The 25,184-nt window shown below is 39.4% G+C and overlaps 1 protein-coding gene across 5 annotated transcripts in view; it reads left to right on the forward strand.

The window, feature by feature from the left end:
- rbms3 (RNA binding motif, single stranded interacting protein) overlaps positions 1-25,184 on the forward strand; it is a 306,045-nt gene that overhangs the window by 155,786 nt on the left and 125,075 nt on the right. For all 5 annotated transcript variants that reach the window (XM_042011495.1, XM_042011491.1, XM_042011493.1 and 2 more), the window contains one exon: positions 16,813-16,904. In XM_042011495.1, coding sequence (XP_041867429.1) covers positions 16,813-16,904 — 92 coding nt within the window. The remainder of the gene's footprint in view (positions 1-16,812; positions 16,905-25,184) is intronic.

Here is a 25,184-nt window from a genome sequence, read left to right on the forward strand (position 1 = left end):
TGCATCCTCATCATCATATTCCAGCAGTTTGTATGTTAAGGCATATGCATATTTTTTGTGTGTATCCATCATTTCCACCTCTAGCCACACATCTCTTGGACAAATTTCAAAGCAAAAACTGTAGCAAGTTACATTTTTTGCATCAAGTGCATATCCTAGGTTCTCTAAATTGATGTCACCGCAGCTTACATCACAACACATTTTCAGTGTAAATTCAAAGTAACACAAAATCCAACAAAAACATTTTGAAGATTTATCCTTAAAGTGTAAAGTTCCAAACAATGTACAACAAAACGGATCATTAACCTACAATTTAAATAACTACATGTGAATGTCTTTGGCCAATGAACTATAAAGTCGCCCTATGTAGCCAATCAGAAACTGTCGTCTGGACGCTGATCTACACCACAGAGTTGTAACTAAGGACAAAGAGATGGCTGCAGCAGAAGAATGACCAAACGAATGTTTTGTATAACCTGAGGTACAAAAGGGACTATATAAATGCAGACCATGTACTAGGTCAATGATCGATCTACCTTTACTTTGCAAACATTAGTACTGTGCCTCTAGAGTATATTCTCCATTCAGAATTGCATTATCCTTCTATATGAATGTTTACCTCTTCCTAATAAGAAATGTTTTTGTTGTTGTTGTTGTTTGTGCCTTTAAAAAATGAAATCAACATTATAAAGGTGATACAAGAAGACCAGCAGATGAGATGTTAGAAGGTACTAAGCGTGGGAGTAGAGGCTGCCAGTTGCAGAAAAGCAGAAAAACAGTTGATACTTTCTGTACTTACAGGTCAGGTGGATTATAGTGTGCAAACAAACATAAACCAACACAAATACCCACGCAACGACAAGACCACGCAGCGTTTCTGCACTACCATACATCTGTCTCCGCATTTGTCCTCACAGCTGTAAAGTACAGTAAAGCTCTGTTTGAAGTACCACATCACAAAACTACACTCCAAGACCATGTAATACAACTCTCCCACACACTCTAACAGAAAGGGCACACACACACACAAAGACTAATCATACCCCCGCACGCACTCCCCATCCATCTGCCTGAGGTGTGTTCTCCTCTTGCAGCAGCAGTAGCCATGCAACAGATCTATCAATCCTCTTCCTAACATCACAGCATGTGTGCCTGCCTGTCTGTCTGCCTGTTCTGGCTGCTCTCTTCCACCACCGCACCACACAGGCCCTTCAATGAGCCTCTCTATCTTCCCGGCACTGATTCACTCCCTCACTGCTTCCCTTTCTCTATGACACACACACATCTGTGAGCTTAAAAGAGTACACATCAGTCGCATATGAACTGTGTATTCCAAGTGCACACACATGCTTTGGATGTATCCCAGTTCAGAGAGAAACAGGAAGTTGTGAAAGAGCTTCAAGGCCGTTGAGTGCTGTGGGTAAGAGGATGCATTCAGCTCTTCATCTCAATCTCCACGCTCTCGCTTGTATGTTTCCTCCCTCCCTCTCATGACACAATCCATATATCTATCCATGCACTTTCATACATACTGTAGAAATACAACAGTGATTTGGGGTTTACATCAAAGATGGAGTGGGGGATTGAGAATGGCAGAGGGAGTAAGAAAAGGAATAGGTTGCGAGAATCCAAAACTGCTCATTTGCCATCCTTGCCCACGAGGGCCTCTTAAAAGGCAGCGGCGGCATTTGAAATAAAGCAGGGCTGACCGAATGGAGACATTTTATTTTCCCTGCCAGAGCCTGGAGGCAGAGGAAATGACCTCAGCCCTTTAAAGGACCTCCGTTTCCTCCTCCGCCGCTGGGAGATAAGACAGTGCCGAGATTCACCGGCCTGACTGGCGCTCCGCCGCGACGGCCCACCGCAGTGAATTGTGGGAGATAGATGAGATGAGAAGATAGCTCTCTTGTGGCTGTGTATTTGGCAGTTTGTTGTCGTTCGTTTCTTTGCCATGTAAGTCGCCATCCATTTTACAAGAAGATGCTACAAACGCTCAAGGGCATTACATAAACTCACATCTTGAAAGAATTATTGTCACATTTAGTTTATTATGTGAGTGAATTGATGTGAAACACTAAACTCTTGTTTTAAATGACATTTTAAGTAGCCAAACAAAAAATACCACCATGTAACGTAAAATTAATCTCTGTTAATAGTATATTAAAATGTTTTTTTGTTGGAATGTGAACTTTTTTCCTCTGTAATTTTGAATTAATTTGACCTTGCTCAATGGGACATGCAGCTTCTGTAAGGAAGGAGCTTGACCATCGCAAACTAAAGCATCCCTTTCCCTGACCACAGGGTCAAGCTAATGGAAAAATAAAGGCAATTTTACATTCTGTAAAAACATATTTATTGCTGCATCAGTGCTTAAACGAAGTATCACATGACTGAGCAGAAAAGCTATTGATGAATTGAGCGAGGTTTCCCAAAAAGGCCTGTTTTTCATTGCCATGTGCATGTGTATTTGGACTGAGGGAGGGGGGTGGACGCAGTCAGTGCTTTTTGCATCCGTTATTGGTTTCTCATTAGAGGGCCAAGATATAAACATTTGTCTATGTTGTACACTGTGCCGGCGCAATTAAGGATTCTCTTTGCTGCCCTCTTTGCCCTTTGAAAGTGAATTATGTGCAGATGAGAATCTCGACTGAAGTGTGGCCAACAGCAGACCTTTCCAAGTGCCTGTGCTCCCTCACAGCCATTCCAGAAAAAGGCAAAATCTGCTGAAGAAGAAAGGGAGAAAGAGTGTGTGCCGTTTCCTGCTTGCATTGCGTATTAATGACTCTAATTAGCAATAGCTGAGAGATAATCACATTGATTTGGACAGATTCAGCATGCAGAACCTCACTAGATAACACCCGCAGCCTTTGTTAACACCTCCTAATCACATACACACACAAAAAACCCACTCCAGCCCTCTATGCTCCATCTAAGTCTCCATTCTTGTAAGTTCCGAGTTGGCCGCTCAGCAAGTAGGCATCTGATTGGCCAAGCTTGTCATAAATAGAATCAGCCGAGCTTCGAGCACTACATTCCTTGAGCTCTAACCTTTTGTACCCGCTCCACTTCCTGTTCTGTTTTTGGATGCAACATAGTCGCCTCCTGTTTATTCATTAGTATTTTTAATTCCTCTTGCAAAAAATGGAGATGATATTTAGGTGCTAGAGTTTTGTTTTTTTGTTTTTTTAATATACACAGATCAGTTTAACTGCAAGTTTGGGGAGTTTGTTCATTTTAAGACTCTTATTATAGCCTGCTTGCTTCCTAACTAGTGCATAAAGAATCTGCATCAGTGAATCTGTTAAAGGTTTTTAAAATCATCATGGCTTTTTTCTCATCACTGCTTTGTTCCAGTTTTAGAACACATCCCATGGCTTCTTTCCTTGTCTTGTTTGTTGACAAATGCCTTGGCAGGCTCTTGTGGAAGGTAAGGAGGCGTATCTCCAGTCATCTCTTATCCTGGACCGCACTCATGGACGGCAGGGGAACCACAACATGAGATACGGCCTTCCACTGACCTGCCAAGGCCCTTGCCCCTTGCACATCCCCTGACTAATGATCATACCCTTGATTAGTTAAGGAAGGCATAAATCATAAGTCCAGTGAATAGGAAGGCGAACTAGGGGCGGCCAGGCAGTTCCTCATGAATGACTAACAGATGCAAGACAAAAGAAAAGAGCTGCATGGTTGTTTTGAGGCAGGAGATGATTTGTCTTTGTCCAAATTTTAATGTTTGTTTGTACCTGAGATTTTTCTCCATGATCCACGGGCACTAGCTTTTTCATTGATCCAGTTTTGTTCTGATATTTCCCTTTGCCTTGCAGTTGGCACTTCCAAGCCAGGCACTGAATGTGATTTCATTGCTTATTACAAACTGATGCTCAACTGAGGATAAAATGTTGCTGCAGAAGATAGTATCCAACCTGAATACTTGAAGTTAGTAATATCCAAGTATAGACAGAATAAAGGATGAGCAGTTATTTTAAGACACTACGAGTCAAGTGATAGAGAAGTGTGAAAGAAGTGCTGAGATGTGAACATACTGTTGAACTTTAACATCATTATCAGTGAGCAGATACGTTGTTTTATAATGCGTGTGAAACTGTAGACAAATTTTCAGTGCTATATATTCTTATATATGTCTGTCTGTACATACATGTGTTTTCTGGAATTTATTTTTTTTTACATTTGTGTACATGCACAGTGTTAGAACTCATGATTTGCTTTCATGTGTGGTCTTTGAGAACATGTGTAGTCTCTATAAAGCCACTCTGGTTTTCGCCATGGGTCTCATTTTAACAAGCTCTTGACAAGTAATTAACACCCTTTAGGTCTCAAACCTTTCTCAAGTGCTCTTCACATGTTGCTCCAAATGTATCAGGGGCTTGCTGCTAGATGATGAGGCGGTCAGATTGCTAACCAATGAGCCCATTTTAGTTTCTCTTTCTCTTAAAATCACTAAATCGAAACAGTAAGTACTCTATTTTTAAATGTTTTAGGAAGATAATATTGTATCTCCAAGGTAGTTACATAAAGAAGATACCCTGAGCCTTTTCCCACAGTTTAGGAACATGCTGTAGATGGCCATAAAACTGAAGGCCACCCATCTCACAAGCACATTATTGTAAATAGCCTTTCAACTGCTATGCTGAATTTAGAGCTGGAAATATTTTAGATGCCATATGGTGCTGCGCTAGAGCTAATGAGTGTGAACAGATATGAATTAATTAAATGATGATAAGAAGACAGAGCAGAAACGAATGAAAAGAGAAAAATGAAGATGAAGGGAATTCCGACAGAGTAAATGATTTAGTCTGTCCATACTTGTGAATGAAATTTAATTTAGCAAAATGTTCTCTGTAGAAAGTGAAACTAGGACTAGAATTAGCCTAAAATGAACAGAAATTTAATAATAAATCAACAAAAAGTAATAAATAAATAAAAAAATAAGAAGTGATTAAGAAGAGGATCCTTAGTGTACAGCCTATGTTCTGTAGTTTCTTGAAGATTGCCACTGCTCAGCACCCACTTTCACTTGAGATAAGGAATATTTATAAGTATGCTAATTTCTCTGTTAAACTAAAACGTCTACTTAACTAAAATTCAAATTTTCGCCTCTATATTATGTCTATAATTTATTAAAGTATTGCTCCAATATTAGAATAAAGTGGTCATTAGCTTACCAGAGACAGGGAAGACTGGTGTCGGCTGCTAAAAAGTGGTTGACTAGGTGGGGCTAGATTAGCATGTTAAACAATCCCTGTTCAGTGACTAAGGAAGAAGTCATATTCCAAAAAACTCCAATGACATTAAGTTTTTTACTGGTAAAAATCTCTGGCAAAGGGTCTGATGTTAAGGGTGCTGTTTTGTCCACTTTAAACAAACTCTGGTTCACTTCCACAGATAGTACATTTTGTTTATAGTACGAAATCACCAAAGAAGCTAACACTGATTGAAACCCTGTGGTCTTGGTTCAGCTGGAAGTGAACCCAAGTGTGCTTGGCTTACAGTGTGAAAGCAAACAGACCATTCAGTCAACCAAAGAGAGAAAGGAATGCATTGCACATTGTAACAACATGCTGGATGGCTCGACGCCTCTCCGGCTGCTCATACTGGACAGATTCTTGTGAAAATCATATTAGGTTTTAACAAAGTCATAACAGATACCTAAACTAAAAAAAAGTTAATCATTTTCATCAGATTTTCTTCTTTTTTTTTTCTTTGTCATTCGTCAACTGCTCGCTAGGGAACACTGCCCCTAGTGAGCAGTTGTTGTAACTGCATGACGTTGTTCAGACAGTTTGGTCAACTTCAACTACAAATGCACCGTCAAAGCAAAGCAAACCAAGCGAAGGTGCAACATTTTTCATAATTCTCCACCTAATCTGACCGAAGTCCCCTGGATCTTTCCAGTGTGAATGCACCTTTGAAAGACCAGAGTTAAATTCCTTTTTATATGTCTATATTTTTATCAAGTTGAGTCTCCTGTTAGCAGCTGTCTCCTGTGATATGTGCACCACACTAAGAGTTAGCCATCTTAAATAAATTGTTCTTTGGATGATTTCATTCAGGGAAGAACTTTAACACTGTTGACATAGATTATATTTTGTACATTTCACACAAGGGGGGGAAAAAAGTTAACTTGAAGATAATGAACAAGGGTGCAAACTCAAAAACCTTGAGCCTCTTGTTCAAATTAATTGTTAGATTAATTTATCCAATTGCCATCAACTTGCCATCAGCAAGAGAAGCAGGTCTTCCACTATAGTTCGAACCCTGGATTCCACAGTCCATATTTTTATATCCTTGGACTGTATTATCTGCCATTATATGCGAGTTGTGCTGTCTACATTGTGCACCTGCATATTTTGTAATGTATCTTTATTAAAGTTTCGTATTGTATAACATTACATCCCTACTGTAAATATTACCAAATTAGCTTTTAATGGAATGAGAAAATGTGTTGCTAGTGGCAACATGCCATCGTAATTTCATCCATAATGTGCAGGAAGCATTTTTGCATGTATATGTATGAGTTATTTATCTGCCTTGCAGTTATAAAAATCTCATCTATAATTCTTGAATAGATATTGGGCAAGGAATTACATTTTTTTTCTTTTTTTCTTAACCTCATGCTCAGTTTGACACCAACACAATGAGCTGCCAGTGGCCTCCCTGGCCCTGAGCCCTGGCTCTGTGCCCTCTGCAGATCCTGATTGCAGCTCACTGACAAGGACACTCCTACACCTGCAGAAGATGACAAGAAATACAATACAGCCAATAGGCTGGCTGCTTCAGCCCAAGACAAATGCTTTAGCTATAAATCCACGTTGCAGGGTTGATAAGTTAATTGCTTGTACTGCTATCTCGTCACCAGTGTCTAATATAAAATTGTCCTCTGGGAGAGTTATTTTACAACAGATGAGTTCTGTCTCCAAGCACAAGGAAGACAGGATGGTAACACTGGACAAAAACAAGGGGTGCCTTTATCTTGAGAGGCTGAAGACATTCTCATGCATTATGAACTGTTTTGCCATTTCAGATGGAAGCAAAGTTGTTTATTTCATAGGCTGTTAGATGCACATGAAACTGTAGTATTGTAGGAGAAGGCTGGCTTATGACTTGTCACGTCTATTTAGTGTTAATGAGCCAACAGAAGTGATCAGAAGTTTTAATACATAGCATTGCGCCATTATTTGCAATCCAGATGTTTCTCTGTGGGATCCTGAAACAGAAACAAAGATTTCTGTTCAATCTTTCATCTCCACATAGACACAAACAAACTATGAAGTTAGAGGTCACACACAAGCATTTGTACACACCCATTCAACAAACACACATGGTCTAGTGAAGGGTAGCCACAAAATTCATCATCAGTCAGCTGTTGGTGGCGCAGGATAAATGGAGGAAAGAGAAATGCAGTCCAAAGTAGGATTCTCTCCTCTGGATTTGGATTGTGACCAAAGCAGTCTTGGCTTGGCCACGATTAGTCATGGATGCCATCTCACTTTTACAAAACCACCGTTCTCTCCCTCAGTGTTTGCACAGCTAGCCACAGGCTCCCAAAGCCAACACCCACTCACCCTGCAGGGTGACTAAAAGTTGTCACACCTCTACATCCAAAAGGCAATAGAAAAAAAAACAACATTTTACAGAAAAGTTGGGGCACTCGGTAAAATGTAAATAAATAAAAAAAAAATGTGATTTGTAATTCTCATAAACCAACATTTTATTCATGGAAGAACACAGGAAGTATATGAAATGTGTTGAAAATGTTTTACTACAAGAAATTAGCAATTTTTTTTATTTGATAGCAATTAACTAATTAACTAATTATGGTCATTGGAAACTCATGCATTAATACAAGACAATGTTAAGAACTTAATGTTAATCTTTTTAAACGAGTTTATCCAAAAAATATATAACTGTCTTTTTTCCTTAAAATACATCATAAACAGTTATTTGGTCAAAATCGGATGGTGCTCATTTACATGTTAATCAAAAATTTGATTATTTAATAATATGACGTGTTTGGCACTTAATATAATGCATATTACGATATATATTTAAGTATGCATAGAAAATTGGTAGAAAATGAACAATCTTTAGGCAGAGTGAGGTATAAGCCGTGCATACAGTGTAGGATAGAGCGTGATGCAGTATATGGCAATGAATCCATTAATCACAAGAATCATATTGCCGCATTCTTATGCATATTTGTCCTCCGAGTGGCCCATCTATCTCCACCATTAACCATAATTACTCTAATACATGCAAAGTTTGAGTTATGGACATATATGCAACCACAGAGATTAATCATCTATGTGCAACAGCAGCTTCAGAACTCTTCTTTAAAATGCACATGGACATAAACAATTACACTGCAGGGCCCTGCACACCATTGTAATGCACCATAACTTGTTGTTGATTCATTACTCATACTTAATGCATTATTATTCTATTGTATGGGTGCAAAATAGGATCATTAGCACTGAATATGAGAATATGAAAAATTGATATACTGGGGGAAAATAACAGTGGATTTTGTAGGTTAAAAAAAAAAAAAAACTAAATAGTCCTGACTAATAGCAGATAAAGAATAGTAATTTCCCCAAAAGTAATTAGGATTTGCATAATTTGATGGTGAATGCATGAATGATGCAAAGTTGATTGATACATCGATACTCGCTGTAATGAGTCCTTTATCTCTACTCCCCACTGAAGACTTTTGTGTGGAGCATAGCCTGAGGTAACATCGCCTGTGTTACCACACCTCCTTAAGTGGAGTGTGTTAAAGAGCACCCTTCCTCTTCCACACACAACTACAGTCACATAGAGTAGAGGTAGTGGTTGCATAGCACTATCATGTAGTAACTGATTGAAGATGGCCCTTTTTATCTTGACAGGCTTCCAGTTAGAGCCAAACCAGGAAATATGATATGGCAGCTCAGGTTCTCTTTTTTTCCTCTCAGTGAGAGACTTCTGTGTCTGTGCATGCTATGTGTGTGTGAGTGGGTGGGTGGTTGGGGGGGGGGTTAGATGTCCCTTTATCCTCCCTATATGCTTGTGTCCTTCAGCAACTGGGTGTGCATGTTTCTATTAGTGTGCAGCTGCACAGCATTATCAGCAGCAACGCATGCAGTCAGTCACTTTGAGCTGCTTTTAAGTGACAGCTATCGATTGGGTGTTTGTGTTTGCGCAGGGGCTTCAAAGCAACACCTTGCCCTCTGCATCCCACTTGAGATTGCAACTTCAGAGCACCCGCATTGAATACAGTAACAGTGCGGCATGTGCTTGGCTTCGGGAAGTCTTTCTCAAGCAACATCTGCGGATCTGTGTGTAGGTGTTTGTTGCTGAGTTGTGTGGAATGTGGTGTCCTAAATTGAGTGCAACATAGTCTTTTGACCCTGTTGCTTTTTCATAAGTAAATCTACTGTTTTTCAACTCAATGATTCACCTAGCATCAAAGCAATGAGTACACAAACCATGTTTTAGAGATCAATGATATTCTAAAAATTTGGATAAAATCCACCTCCAACTGGATTAACTCATATTATGAGTTTGTCTCTACAGTAGGATCTCTGTCTCCAGTCCAGTACACTGCATTTAAGGTTTATATGTGGTCTTTAAACTCAGTGTAAAGAAGACACTCAAGTAATTGTTGAAAATCCACTGAGCACAGTTACAACTCTCTTTATAATTATGTTAAAATATAGTCATAAGCTGTAGTGATTAGGAGCATTTGAACCATAGCTTTTCTTACAGCACACTTAGAAATATACCACATGCAATAATGACTACATTGTTTTGCAAACAGGACGAGGCAGCTCTGACTGTTTGTATTCTCAGAGAACATGATTTACTGACTGCCTGTGGAGACATTCTCCACAAAGCCCTTCACAGCTCCAGATGCTCACACATCTGTCAACTTACACTAAAGATGTTTCAAGTACTTCTGAACAAAATCTCATACTGTTCTGCTGTTATGGTATGTGGGTTTTGTGTTGTGTTTGGATCAGTTTTAATGTTTTTTCACTATTCTGAGTTTTGTGACTACTGTATTAGGTTTTGTTAAGTTTATATTTGTTTTTGTTTTGCTCTACAACTTCAGTTTGATCTCTACATTCTCTCTGTTAGTCCTATTTTCTGCAATACACATTATGAGCAAAATGGAAAATGCTATGGATACAGATTGCGGTAAGAAAGTTGTGTGGTGTTGTGGACAAATTTGATGCACCTGAATACCTTTTGAGATGTGTAGTGCATACATATTGTCTGAGGAACGTCTGTGCTAGTTTGGGTAGCATTTCACTTGTCAGGTGGTATTTTTTTTTCTTTTTCAGAGTAGTTTAAATGTCTAGAAAAAGTGTTGTGTTAAAACAAATCTTGGCTAGTTAAATAAATCATCAGTGTACTTACAACATCAGCTGAGTCCAGACACTAAGGGATGTAGATTTTTGTACCAATGTATTTCGATCAGTGTGACAAGGATTGAAAGAAAAAAAAATGGAATATCTAATTAAAATAAATAATAACTGTTTTATTGGAAATGTTTGTTTTATATTTTGAAATGATTTAATGTATAAGTTTTCCTGATTTTCAGCACTGGCAGTTCAATCAAAGCCATTGTCTGTTTTGTGCAGTTTAGAATGGTGAGAGAAACATAACAGATGGTACAGACTGTTGTACTTTTGCATAATTTAAACTAAGATGTAAATGTCTAAATAGTAGCGCTATTTCCATTCTGCACTTGAAACCACTTGCACAGTCTCAGGTTGCAGTTTCATCTTCCCCTGTTGTTGTGCGTCACCCCCAGTTACAATGAAATATGCTAAATGGCCACGTGCAGCTACAGTCATGCTACCTCTCTGGTAGCTATCATTTTAGCTACTCAAAGACAGAGCTGGAAAACATAAGAATAGGTACTTATTTAGTGGTGTTGCGAGAGATCGAATAATTAAAATGCAATGTCTGAACCAAACTATTGATTTTAGTGGATCTGTATCTGTTAATTTTTTTTTCCCTCTTCTGAAAAGAGCAACGTCTTAGAAATCGCTACCAAAGTAGCTGAAAGCTTCTGTTCTCTATTAAATTTTAAAAGCTATATTTATTACCAAGCTTTTAATGTAATGATTTTTTTTGTATTCAGTTTAATTTCCTTTCATTCTTCTGCCTGAACCTCTTAGTCTAATAAAAGTACTGCTAATGATGCAAATTTGTAGCCATAAACAAAGTGATAATTGCTTTGAATGGATGTTTTTGTTTGCCTGTGTACTGTGTGCCTGGCCTTATCACACGAGAGACTCAAACTAAAGAAATTTTCTGTAGTGTAGATTAATATTTCTACTTATAGACTATACAAAGCAATAATAGACTTAATTAACAATAGTGTTTCCCTTAGATCTCCATGATTATGTTTCCACTTGTCTCCAAATCTTTTAAACTTATTTGTAAAATATAAAGAAGTGTAATTGATGCCGTTCTGTGGCGTTTGTATTTTCCTTCCATACAAAAATAAGGACAGTTAAACATTAACAGCAATCTGTAATCTAAACACTGTTTAATAATGTAAATATAACATGTAAAACTTTACTTTAAAAAGGGCTGTGGATGAGTCAGAATAAGTCACAAACTTCACAGAAGTGAAACAGAGGATCTCACATACAGTGTAGAAATATGTGGAAGGACACCACAACCACTCTGCCTGATAAAAGCACAATTGAAGCTTTAAAGTGCCGCCATATCTCAATTACAATGCCCCTTTTTCAACCAAACAAGCCTTTAACAGTTTTACCCTGTGGCTACAGTTTAGATATTGCTCATTGTGGAATCATTATGCATATATCAGCCACAATAACTGCAGAGAGGAAGAGCAAACTGGATCTATTACTGCAGGCAGCTCGCTGAGAGTCAGTCGAGTTTCTTTCAGTGCATTCAGCTGACCCCAAACAACCTCCACCCTCTCTCTCTGGGCTTCTTTTGTACACACCTTTGCAGTTGCTCTCTTTCTTTCTGCCCTCCTCCACTCTGAACAGTGTGAATATAGGTCACCGTTTTTTAAAATCCTCATCCTGTTTAAAGTTTGATAAGTGCACTCCAGGTGGTAGTGGAGTGAATATTAAATTTGTAATCAGTGGTTCCAAGTATCCACCACTGGAATATTCTGATTATTAAAGTGAATCATTTCCCAGAGGGCCTCAGTTGTATCATATGTTCCCTAAATGTGCTGTTAAAATGCTCTAACGAGCAGGAAAGAGGGGAAAATGCTATCATCACTTCACCCAAATTCCACAGAAAACTTTTTTTTTTTCTTTTTTAAACCTCATCTCATGGTTTAAAAATGAACATGTAATAGTTTGTTATGCTCACAGTGTTTTAAGGATCAGAAATATATTACAGCAAAGTGTATTTTCTGACACTGTCCCAGTTTACTTTGAATATCCCAGTGCATACAGCAGTGAAACATGGACATGTGATAGTTTAATTAAAGGGCAATCAATCAGTAAAAGATGAAGTGAGGAACAAAACTCGTTGGTGCTTCATAAAGACACAGGATGTCACTGAACATGTGCACAAAGGATGAGTAAATAATGTCCATCACCTACTGTAGTCATCGTCCCAAGCAAAGTTGGAAACTTAGGGAGAATTGGGGCCGACATATTGCTGGTAATCCTCATTAAAACTAACAAGTCAGTGACTCAGACTTCTGTTTTGATATGACCATTGATATGGTTATTATCTCTGCAAAGGCCAACTCTGATAAAGTCAAGCAGAAACTAAATTTGAGAAGTTTAGTACAGACTGTTAAAGCGAGGTCTCCAAAATGGCCATTTCATTAGTTCTCCAATTCTCCCAAATTGAGAACCTCAGGTTTTAAAATGCAACTCCATTCACCAGCATAATCAGAACACCAAAAGAAGAAGTGCTGCTCTGTTATCCATATATAGCAGACACACACTGCACAAAACATAGATGCATCCTTTGATTGAAAGCAAGTAAATCCACTTATGTGTTTCTAGTATTATTATTTTATTCACCCACAAACTTTATTAGCATTACATCCAGGGAATAAATGTTGTTCTCCCTACTACACTAGATTTATTTGGCAGCTCCAGATCATTCAGTGTATTTCTTTGGGTTCACTACATTTAAGGTACATGTAGAAAGATTTTAAAGAAAGAGATTTTTTCGGCTTTGAAATTTCAGTAAGTCATTTTTTACATATGTATGAGTACTTGGCTTTGTCTTTTCTAAACTTGTAATGTGAATTGGATAAAATGTCTTCCCAAAATCCAAAACTAGAAGAGGAAAAAGTCTGAACACTGAGGCAGATTTATGTATCTGAACTTTTTTCTGTTCTGTCCAATTACTCATCCCACAGTCACTCAGATTTATCACATGCTCCTGTATATAAAAATCTACTGCTGAGTTGTTTATCACATTTTGGGCTCCAACAGCCCCAAATTTAACATGATGCTTACACACTGACGTCTCCTTAATAATAATACCATGTCATTAAGACCAGCCAAGTACTTCTGCTTTAGTTAAACTTGTATTACAGGATATTTTCTTTTACTTAAATGATTTTTACATAAAAGATAGTCACTTTTAGGTAAGTATCCAAACACTCCATTGGACACCACTTTACAATGATTTAAAAACTTGAATTGAAGAAACAATTTATGGGTTAATCCTCAGTCTGTGGTCCAACTCTTTAAAGTTTGATCACATCAGGAAACTGTCCCTGACAACAGATGTTATTGCCAGTTTATCACAATAAGTAATCACTTAAATCCACTGCATTTAGGATGTGATTGATATCTCTGGTCAAAAAAGAAATCGACCAAGTTATAGAAAATTCTTGGGGATAACTGGTGAAATTGAACAATTTTACTTATATGAAAGTCCCTTTCTTGAATGACTAAAGTTGCACATTTGTCCTTTATCGGATGTAGCATAATGGTTGACTGCATTGTGCAATTGCAGCTGCTTGAAAAGTAATCCTTGAGAAGAAAAAAAGCTCCAGTTCTTCTTATGAGTGCCTGCTTGAATCTGGACATATTACTCCAGCTCTTCATATTTCTACAATTAAAGAGCCACCCCTCCCAGCCTCACTCTAACAGCTGGCCATTAATCAGTCCTCGCGCTCGATTTCTCTTTTGCCACAGGTTATGATTTTCACATTACCCTGCACTCCTTCACCGCCACCCAACAGGAAAATGACCCCGCTTTACCACAGCACACACCTCAAATGACAGCAAGTGTTTCACTGTTTGTATGGACTAGGCTCACACAAGGCCGGCTTTACGCAGGGGCAAGAGGGGGCAGTGCCCCCTCAAACAAACATTCTGCCCCCTCAATCAAATGCGCCGAAATGGGCAAATCTCTCCAAACGCTCTCTCCCCTCTGTACTGAACGCTGTGTGTCGGAGCTTCACAGGATCCATTGTACTGTCTTCAACAAGTCCTTCCCACCACCACAGAAAACAACCAATCAGTGTTTAGTATGCAAATGAGTTGACATACAGCCTGATCTTGCGGTGTCATATTTCTCCCCCTCGTAGAGAGAGCGGCTGCTGAGCTCCAGCGGTAAAACTTATAGAGTAAAGCTCTGTTAAATGTGTTGTAGCGATACTGAATAAATACTTATAATAACAGACGTATTTATTGCATCTATTCTGTCAACTGGGGTTTGTTTCTGTTCTATTTAAACGTGTCTACGCCTGTTAGTAGGAGCAGTGATCAATCACGCACGGGCCATAGATGTGACTGCCTCCTCGGTACAATACAGACTGAGGGAAAACAAGCTGCGCATATGAGACCCCTCAAGCTCCGCCCAGCCTTTAGTTCAGCATGCTAGTTTGAAGAAAAAAATAACAGAAAGTTTCACTCTACATTCCCGCTGCTTTCAGCAGTTCAGCTCAGAGCTTCATGTATGCCTCAGCTTAAACAGACGACAATGTGCATTTCCGATCTTGGAGAGTTGTAGTTAGAAAAAAAAAAAACTCCGGCCACAAAACCCACTTTGGAAAGTTTCATTCAGTCCTCCTGCATGATGCATCCATTTTTTAGAGCTTTTAAAAAAGGTAGTGCTGATTCTTTAATCATTATGGTCTATATACAGACAGAAACAAACACACAGATAGTTGAGTTTATTGTTATTAGTTTCAAATTTATTCAAAATGCTTAGACATCTAATGGCTGTCCAATAGGGCAATTGTTATTTTGTTGGTTGTTAAAGCTTTGATAATGGATCATTCTTTTCTTTTTTCTTACTTCATTTTGTTATTGATATTTTCTGTTCCCCCACTGAGGGATTGCCACCTTATTGTGGTCAGGGGGTTTGCGTGCCTCAGTGACTCTAAGAGCTATACCAGCAGGAGCTTTGGTTTCAGGTGGGACACCCAAGCTGGACAGGTCTTAGAGTAGAGGCCTGACAAAGTGCAATCCATTTCTTTGAAGTTGGACTCCACTAACAGCACAGTTCCGTTAAAGAAACACTTAAAAAACAACAACAAGAAAATGCTGAAGTATGTACTCATAGTGCCCCCTTCAAATTTATGCCTGCCCCCTCATGTATGCATTCCTAGAACCGGCCCTGGGCTCACATCTTATTTTTCTGTGCTCATACATGTTAGCATATGATTGTCGGTAAGTTGATGTGGTAACCGCAAAGGCGAATCCTCTCCCCACCTCCCTCCCCACATCTCACAGCTATTATCCTTTTCTAATTACACTTTCCTTCTGAAAAAGTGGATCAGAGGGCACCATTGACTGCTTTTAATCCGCCACCAAATTTTAATTAACACAGACGTGACCCCCGTCTCCGATACATCCCGCAGAACGTTGGGATCACAATAACTCATAAATCACAGCCACAGATTTCATTCCCCCCGCTTCTCTCCGCTGATGAATTTCCAGATGGGGGCTGGTGGCTGTTAATGTCGGGAAAAATATGAGAGATAGACAGAGAGAGAAAGTGTTTTAGAGGCACAGAAGGACAGAAGAAGATGAACGGAGAGGTTAAATTGTGAGAAATAGTGTGTCTTTATGAGTATGTGAGCGAGATGGGGTTGAAGAAAGGGAGAGAGAGAAATGGCAGTAGCTCTGGTATGCTGTCAACCTTTGAGAGATTTGTTACCGGGGAGAGGATTATGGAGGCTGTGAAATGGGCTTGTGTTAATATGCTGGCCGTTGAGGAACACGATGTGGGCCTGCCAGCTTCACAGTCTCCAAAAATCTAAAGGCTGAACAAGTGAAAAGTGACTTTTTGAAGAATTAATTGACACTTCTCTGCGTATGTGTGTGAGCGGCTGCAGTATTCTTTAATTATTGATTTAAAATCATGGCGCTTTCATAAATTACTATTACATTAATTGCAATTAATGCATATGAGTTATTAATTCCCAAAGTATTACAGATAGCAACTCAGTGTGGATTTTGTTTATGCATGTTCGCACCAAAGTGTGTGTAACCGTGTTTGAATCAGTGGATCAGACTGTGGGTGTGTGTGTGGAGGTAGAGGTGGGCAGGGTGCCGGGGTTTGTTATTACTAAATCGCTCATCCATGCTACTAATTAAGATGCATAGCATCCCCCTATGAACGTCAGTGTCGCTAATTATCAAACAATGTAGTGCTCACTAGATATGAGAACTGGCAGCCTCTGTAGTCATGTTACCAACCTATTACTGCTACAATTACCAAGTGCCTGTCATTCTCCTTGTTAGTCATCTGACTTCATTTTTTCCTGACTAAAGTCTATTTTTTTTTCTTTTTTTTTTTCCTTCTCTCTCTCCTCTATTTTCTCTCCAGGCTATGGCTTTGTGGATTTTGACAGCCCAGCTGCAGCACAGAAGGCCGTGTCGTCTCTCAAAGCCACTGGGGTGCAGGCCCAAATGGCCAAGGTAAGAAGTTTTTGATAACAAGTTAGCATTTCCACTTCCTCATGCATTATCATTAGCACTTCGTTGCTCATTCAGCGTCCCTCCAGGGGTTTCATATTTTACATTAAACAGACTTAATAGATCTGGATGGATCTGAAGACTCCCACATACCAAACTGCTTTTGACTATAAACACACTTTTATAGGAAGTAATTTTCCACAGCACTTTGTGGTTTAATGACAAAATTGTTCACTATAATGTAAGAAGACTCTTCAATGTGTGCTGTTAACTGCCTTTGAGGGTCGTTACATGACACATTGGGAGGTCACTGTTGTGTATGTAGGGCTGTTTTATCTTGCTGACACTGTGGAAGGACAAGATGTGTGCAAGTGTGAGGTGCTGTAGGCTTGTTGTGATGGGTTGGAGTATGAATGTGTGCCACATCACAGTATGTCATTGCATAGGGTAGCAAACTCTGTTTTGTTACAATGTCATAACATTGTTTATACGGGTACATTAATTTTAAGGATCTGATCTGATATCCTATTGCACATTTCAAAAGATGTGAAAAAAGGCTTTTTTTTTTTTTTTTTTTGTCTTTCTGCTGATTATTACTGACATAGCCTACTGCTCAGGAAAGACAGACACAGCGAGAGCAAATTTATTTTCCATTTTCTTGGTTTCCAGAGGGACAGTTCCTGCCATTTTTAATTTGATTATGTCCACAGGTAGATGATTTTAGGTGGATCTGCTAAAGTTTTTGATCATTTGGATATTTAGTCCATGTGAAATCTGTGTTTTGGAAGCCTGAAAACTTCATTTTTTTAAAACTGGTTCCCTAAGTGGATAAATCTGAAAATGCCACCGTTTTGTTTCTGACACCTGATATGGCTTTTACAGCAAAATCTGCAAAAATAAATAAATAAATAAATAAAAATAAACAAAAATAAAAAATCCAAAATCTATACAACTGCCTGCTATTTAGCTCGATTTTACATCTTCTACACCATCATTTTCTTCATATGTTTGTTTACACTGCACAAGTTTATGCACATGATCCATGTCTTACTCTCGTGTTGAAGTACTGCTTACAGACCTGGCATGTCTACTACAATGTTTTCAATTGTTTTTTTTTTGTTTTGTTTTTCTTAAGTTGTTTTCAATTGTTTTGAAGTAATTTAATCTTTTCAGAAATCTTTTTTATTTAAACAAAATTAGTTCAATTTCTTTGTGGGTGTAGCTTTAGTTGCATAAGTAAAGTGGCATAACATAACTTGTTCCTTTGTGAAAAGTTCAAAAACCTAAAACTTTTAGTTCTCTGAGCAGCCAAAAAAACGAAGTGTGGAGCTCTCAAGGTTGCTGCATGTCCTTGCATATACAGGTATGCTCCCTACTCATTAGGAACAATGGGGTAAAAAGTGTTAAGTGGACAAAGAGAGCCCCAGTGAGTTGCATGATGAGAGCTATACAGTCATACATGTGGAGGCTACAGGCATAGCGTGAATGTCGCTGGCACTGTTTATGCACTGCAACCCTCAGCTGTGTTCATATCTTTTTTTCATATTTATCTTTTATTTTTTAATTTCTTGACTGCACAGACTCATCGTAAACTAAAACCCAGCAAGTCCCTGTTTTTTTCTAGACATCTGTGATTGACAAGTCAGTCAGGCTATTTTTTGCTCCAATCAAATATTTGGTAGTGTTGGAATATCTAAATAGGTGAAGAAAATGTCAGTAGCATTGAAGCAATAAATATGGTGATGGCTTTGAGTGATTTTCTCAGATGAGATGTAAGCATTTGATCTGATCCCAAAAAAATCCCCTCCCCTTGAAGCCAAAGGAGGCATGATGAGATGGAGAATGGCGCCAGTAAAGATGACAGAATTGATGATAACGATGAAGGTGGCAATTATTTTGATCAAATGGGATGGGATCTGACAGGAGGAGATGATATTCTGTGTGGTGCTCAGGTGTGCCATTTCTCAAATGCACCATTTGGCCGTTTCCTTTCCCCACCAGTGTCCTTCTTCCAATATTTATATGAGGGCAAGCTCTCAGAATACAGATAAGCTCTTTGTCCATCTCATTTTTAAGACCGCGCTTTGCATTGCTCCCTTTCTTTGAGTCAATATTTTCATGAGAGGGGCCCTGTGTCCCAAAACAAAAGAGCTGACCTTTTTAAGAAATCTTTGTTTGCATACGAGTGTGTGAGCACATTCACAAAATCATTTCCTATTAGCATTTGTGTATAATAGTTTAGCTTTGAATGCTCCCTTGCTCTGTTCACACAAATGGAAAGGCCAGCATGCTCTGCTGCAGCTCTGTGCTTTTATCACACTTGCGAGAGACATTAAGGAGTAGTTTGCTTTTATAGACTCCCTCTGCATCTCTCTAATGTCTCTTTACCAGGTATCGCTACCATCACTCTACCAGCTCCTCCTCCTAACACCTCCAAATCACCCTTTCTTCCTTTTCTCTATTTCTTTTGTTTAATACGGTTTTGTCTGACCCTCTTTTCTTCCCCATCAGCACACATTCATAACTGTATTTATATTCACATCAACTGTGCCAGCGTCCAGTGAGTGCAATTTATTCCCATCAATAATTAACAGCGTGTTGTTCTTTGCATCTGCCTACCTGCCAAGGTGTCTCTCACACCCAACACTCTTCTGTCTTGGCCGAGCAGCATTCCCTGGTGGGGCTGGATAAAAGCGCAGGTGAGCTCTGAGGAGGGTGTAAATCACGACGAGTCTTGCTAACACTACTGACTACTTCCTCAATAAGAACATTCAGCCTCATTCTTTATCTCCCTCTGCTCCGTTTTGTCACATATATCTCTCCACAACAAAGTAATAAACGAACAGCAAGTCAGAGCCAGAGGCTTTGAGCTCATTAAATAAAACTGTCACAGTAATCAAGTTGCACCTTTTTCCCTGCCTTGCCGCCATTAAAACGCTTTTATTAAGGTGCCTTATTTTAAACACAGCTGGAAAGCAGGCAAAAAACAGGAGAAAAGTAAAGCATCACTCGATTTGCTCTTTTTTCCACCAAAGAAACACCACGCTGTCTCTCTCCTCTTGTTCCCCTCGGAATTTGAAATACCACGGCAGCGGAGATGAAACATTGCCTTCCTTTTGTCTTGCCCTCCCCTGGGGATGGTGACAACGAGAGGGAGGAGAGGAGTCATAATTAAGACACCTAAAGGACACTCCCCCCCATGCCTCCCTCCCTGTCACTCACCTCTACACAAGTCACAGATAAGAACACTTATCATAGGTGAGAAGCGTGAGTGTGGGTATGTTTGAGTGTGCATCTATTGCAAATTGTGCGAGTTTGTGAATTCAACTTGACAGTGTTTGTCGGCATGTTTGCTTGTGCAGACTATATTGTTGATACATACATATAACAACTTGCTATTAAGTTATTTTTGTCTTAAGTATGATGATAGCATGATGGCCCTAAGCAGTTATGAACAGCAATGGTTCATTACAAATTGCCTGATACATTAAGTATTACAATATAATAGAGCATGACATGAGTATCAATCCTCATAAGAGGATTTATTGCAAATTAAATTAAACTATTGCCTTACAAATTGATTAGATTTTAAAGATGAAAGAGTGGAATTTTAACTATATAAGCTCAGTGTGCACATGTCACACAGTTGAAATGGTTTAAAAAGTTTGTCTTTATAAAAAGTACAGGGGGAAAATTGCATATGAAAATAGCACAACTTTATTAAACAGAGCACAGGCACGTATTTTCTTCCTCGCACTGTGGACTCTATTCTCTTTGCCACTTTGTTCAGGTAGCTTTCCAAAGTGAGAAAACTGACACGTCGAGCAGACAGAATGATAACAGGCAAACAGCGCGTCTAGCTTCGCAGATGCAAACCTGTCAAGCAGCCGCTCGCCTCACTCTCCACAGGCTGCCATTTTCCCCTTGAGCCAATCAGACTGAATTATGGGAAGGGCGCCCTCGATTGTGGTGTCTGTGTCGGAGAGGTAATTCCGCCTGACAGCTGCTTGCTTTCAGACAACAGCCAGTCTTTATGGAAATCATCCCTCCCTATTCTCGCTGCAGTCAGCTTCTGCTGATAACAGCCCGGATGAAAACAAAGCTGTCCTTTTTGTTCTTTATTTTTTTTCCCCACATTTTTCAGTGTGGACGGCCTAGAAGGAGCAAAGTAGCTCTAATATTCTTTGACAACATACAGTACTTTGTACTGGGCTTCGCTGAAGTTCTGGCTAATATTAACTTTGGATCTCAATAGAAATCTTGTGATACTCATAAAAATGCATCTACATTAGTGCAATTTCAAGTTTCTTCCCTCAAAGTTTATTTCTTCTTTCTAGTTTCCTATATCTGGCACGTTAGATCTGTTTTGATCTACATAGTTCTGAGACCTGTGCCTCCAGCATCTAATGTCTGTGTTTTGAAAATGCTGAGCCTTTCCATTATTACCAGTATTTATTGGGTTCGTCAAAGATTGAGGCAGACAGAAAGGAGCTGCTTGCTTCTCACTTTCCCTAAAAGTGGAGAAATTACCACCATTAAAGTGCCTCAATTAAGTGAATCTCAAATGTTTATTAAAACAGAAAGCAAGGACTGGCCCATCAACAAGTAGTCACCAGCGGAGGCTTCAGATGGTTTAACAGTGTGGAACAAACCACTTCCTCTTGGCTCACTTTTACTTTTACTCTTCTACTTTTCCTTCCTCTCTCCTGGGGAAGATTTCCTGTCAATATCACATTTATATTCATGCGAAAAGCACAGGCCGCCAACCCTACCACAGCCTCCCCGCGCCCCGGGGATTTTTCTGCAGTCAGTCAGCAGTCCTCTTATTATCCTTTAAAGGTGACTCCTCTGACGTCTTAGCTCTGCTGACACCCAGGACCCCTTGGTTCGGCTGAACACAGGATGACCTTTGGGTGATAATCAAAGGGACGGCTGACAGTGCTGTTACAGCTGGTTGCTTACAACAGCTAGTCCCAGTGAGGCCTGCCTTTCCCTCAGCATGGGTTAAATCTGGAGAAAATGCAGCGGGAATACAGCGTACTATGCATACAGCAGGATAATTGGACAGACTTCTGGGATACAGGTGCTCACTCAGCAGCATTACGCACCTCTCCGTGCGATGTGCCACCTTGAATGCAATGCCAATTCCCCTCTGACATGTGCCTCAGTGTTTGTTGGCAAAGCATATGGTGTCAGTGTGGTGATCAGCACTTTCCCTCTGAAGCTGCCATCAACACCGGCATCCTAATGATTACAGTCACTCACAGCAGCTCATTCCTTCCATATTTTTTGCCTTCCACACTCTGCATCTGTATGCAGCAGAAGGATCTGAATGATGCTTGTCGTCACATAAGCATAGCATGTAAATCCTTCATGTTCAGTTTTAGCCCTTTAGAGATCACTTGTGTCTCTGATTTACTTCACCAAGGTGAGAGTATAGCTTTCTGAGACTGTAATACAAATCAAAATACCTGTCTCTTAATTTAACATAGGCAGCTCTGCATATTTATTGGCATGTTTGTGCAAATTTACACCCAGCTATAAAAAAAAATCAATTCAGTTTGTGGTGTTTTAAATGAAAATAATTAAAGGAAATAAGTGATTAAATGAAAGCCTCCAGAAATATCTGCAGTGCAGCAAGACAATATGACTCATTTAAATTTTTTCTTGTTTGTTTGTTTTTTTTTACTGAAATTAGCCGAGTGCAATATTCCCTCCCAGTTCTTCCTGCAGAAGTCATACTTTTGAAGGGCAAAGCCAGTGAGAGTGAGACGGACCATCTGACGAGCGCTGGCTCCCAAGCACCTCTGTTGGCTTCCTCTGTCTCTGCTGTCTAATTATGCTTCAATCATCCGCGGGAGCACTGCATGTGGTAAATTATTTTGCAGAGCAACGCGGAGACGTGCCGAGCTGCAAGCATGAGAGAAAGTGAGAATCAGACACAGAGAGTTGAAGTGGGAAAAAAAGAGACGAAGTAAGAAAAGTTAAGAAAAATTGAGAGAAAAATGGATTTGAGGGCCTCAAGAAATAAGATGCTGGAGAAAGTAAGGGCACTGGAAGGCAAAGGTGAGAACACTGCCACCCATAATATCACCTCAGACAGGCTGTACTCCAAGAGATGGACCAGCACTAATGAACAAAGTTACAAACTTATCACTCATCAGGCCGAGAGAGCCAAGTGAGAAAGTGATCCATGGAGAGATGATGAGGAAGAAGATAACTGTCAGCATCAGCATGACTAATCCTGCAGTAGAGAGAGATCAGAGCAGCGGTGGCCAAAACATAATAACCGAGTAGATCTGCTTTTATCTTAGATGGTACCAAATGAATCAAGTTTACACTAATACACTCTGTCTCCAGGAAATAGCCATGTGCTTATACTAGAAAGTTTGTCATGACAAAAACATTTACTCTCTTCCGCCTACTCGGCTTTTACATGTTACTAAACTAATGGCCAGCTGTGTAAATGGAAGAATAAATACAGTTGGAATCGACTTTAGTAGCATGTAGTAGCTTTTTTTTTGAAGCAGTGCAGCTGGTGACTGATATGTTTTATACTCTCGGGGCTTACTAAAGCTGTATACACTCACTGCTCAGCACACACTGTCCAAAAACAGCTATATACCCAAATTGGCTCAGCTTATGCTCATGCAAGCTCCTCAAAGATTGACTGATGGAGCCTCAGAGATCATTGGATTCAGTCCTGCACCAGAATCAGACTTTGTACTGATAGGCCTGTTAGCCTCCAGGCTTTGGACAGACTTTGTTAGACCTGTTATAGTTTTACATTTGGCTATTTTTTCCATTTCCAGATCATGTCCTTTTCTTGCTCCTGTGGTGATACAATAGATACATGAGCTATGGTCTACTACAGTTTAAAGCTTTGCAAGGCTCCACATATGGTACACTGTTTCCTGAAAGCGTGCCATACCCAGTTCTTTGTGCTCTTTGTGTTTAAGGAACTGACAAGCACTAATTTGAATATTATTGCAGGTTCTACTTGAGAGTATTAGCCTGTCATTAGGGTGTTTTTCCATGTGTTATTTTTATTGCTATACACTCGCTGCAAAAATTGATCTAATTAAAGCTCAATTTGAGTGGTTCAGTTTATGTACGTGTGAATTGTCTATTCTGGTCTAAAATTGCTTTAAAATGGCCTTGTGTCTAAATCATTGGCTTGAAAAAGAACACTCAAGGCCCTACATTCTCAGTATGTTCAATGCTGCCATGCTTGCTTTGAAGCAAACATAAATATGGCTTTTCCCGGCTTGGTAATGGCCACCGTGTGCAGTTATTAGAATCTCTTTGATGTGGCAACTGTGCCAACCTGCTTGCCGTCTCTGTGAATTGATCTGGCTCAATTAGCAGGGCCCACAGAGACAGTGTTCAAAGGACTGGGCTCCCGCAACCCAGCACTGACACACACACACACACACACAGACCCACACCTGCACATACACAGACCAGGTGAAACGCTTTGCATTCATTTACTCAGCTGGCTTTGAGAAGAAAACCCGTGAAAAGACGTAAGTATTGGAAAATCAATGGTGCAGCATCAGTGTTAAAGAAAGCTTTCACCAAGTGTTTGGCACATTCTTTTCCCACTACTCTTTAACTTCCCACAGCCACACAGAAATGCGATTTAACTAAATCGTTACTTACATAAAATCATTATCTGGGTGAACTTAACTCTTTTTTTAATTATTATTATTACTTTTGGTGCTTCTGAATGCATATAGATCTCCTTCCCTCTTCCCTGATTTCGCTGACCCATTTCCATTTGTTTTCATCAGTGTTTCAAAAAAGAAGTCCATTTTCCAAATTAAATCCATAAGGTTTAAGGGTTTATTACTTCATAGCACGCAAGCAAACATAAACATAACTTTTTCCATTGACTTGCACTGGTAAAAAAAAAAAAAAGAAACACCCCAGTGCATAAACAAAACAAACAAAACAAATATAAAAAAATTAATAACCTAGTGACCTTCTTCATCATCTTCTCTTCTATGTTCACTCAGCAAAAATCAACATCTATTTTTCATTTTCAACTGAACAGCTTTTTTTTTAATGCTTGGTATTTTAACGTTGTTGCTCATTCATGTATTCAGCTCACTTATGTAAAACTTCATGATCAGCAGTTCTGGCATATATGTGCAGATCATGTGATCTGAGAGGCAGGGTTTTATAGTGTTACCTTCACACACGGCGGAATCTGTGCCAAAGAAGATTTGTAAAACATTCAGTAGGATAACAAAACAACTGTTTTCTGTAATACTGGTGTAA

Source organism: Melanotaenia boesemani, chromosome 17 (genome assembly GCF_017639745.1).
Source record: "Melanotaenia boesemani isolate fMelBoe1 chromosome 17, fMelBoe1.pri, whole genome shotgun sequence".
Taxonomy (NCBI): Eukaryota; Metazoa; Chordata; class Actinopteri; order Atheriniformes; family Melanotaeniidae; genus Melanotaenia; species Melanotaenia boesemani.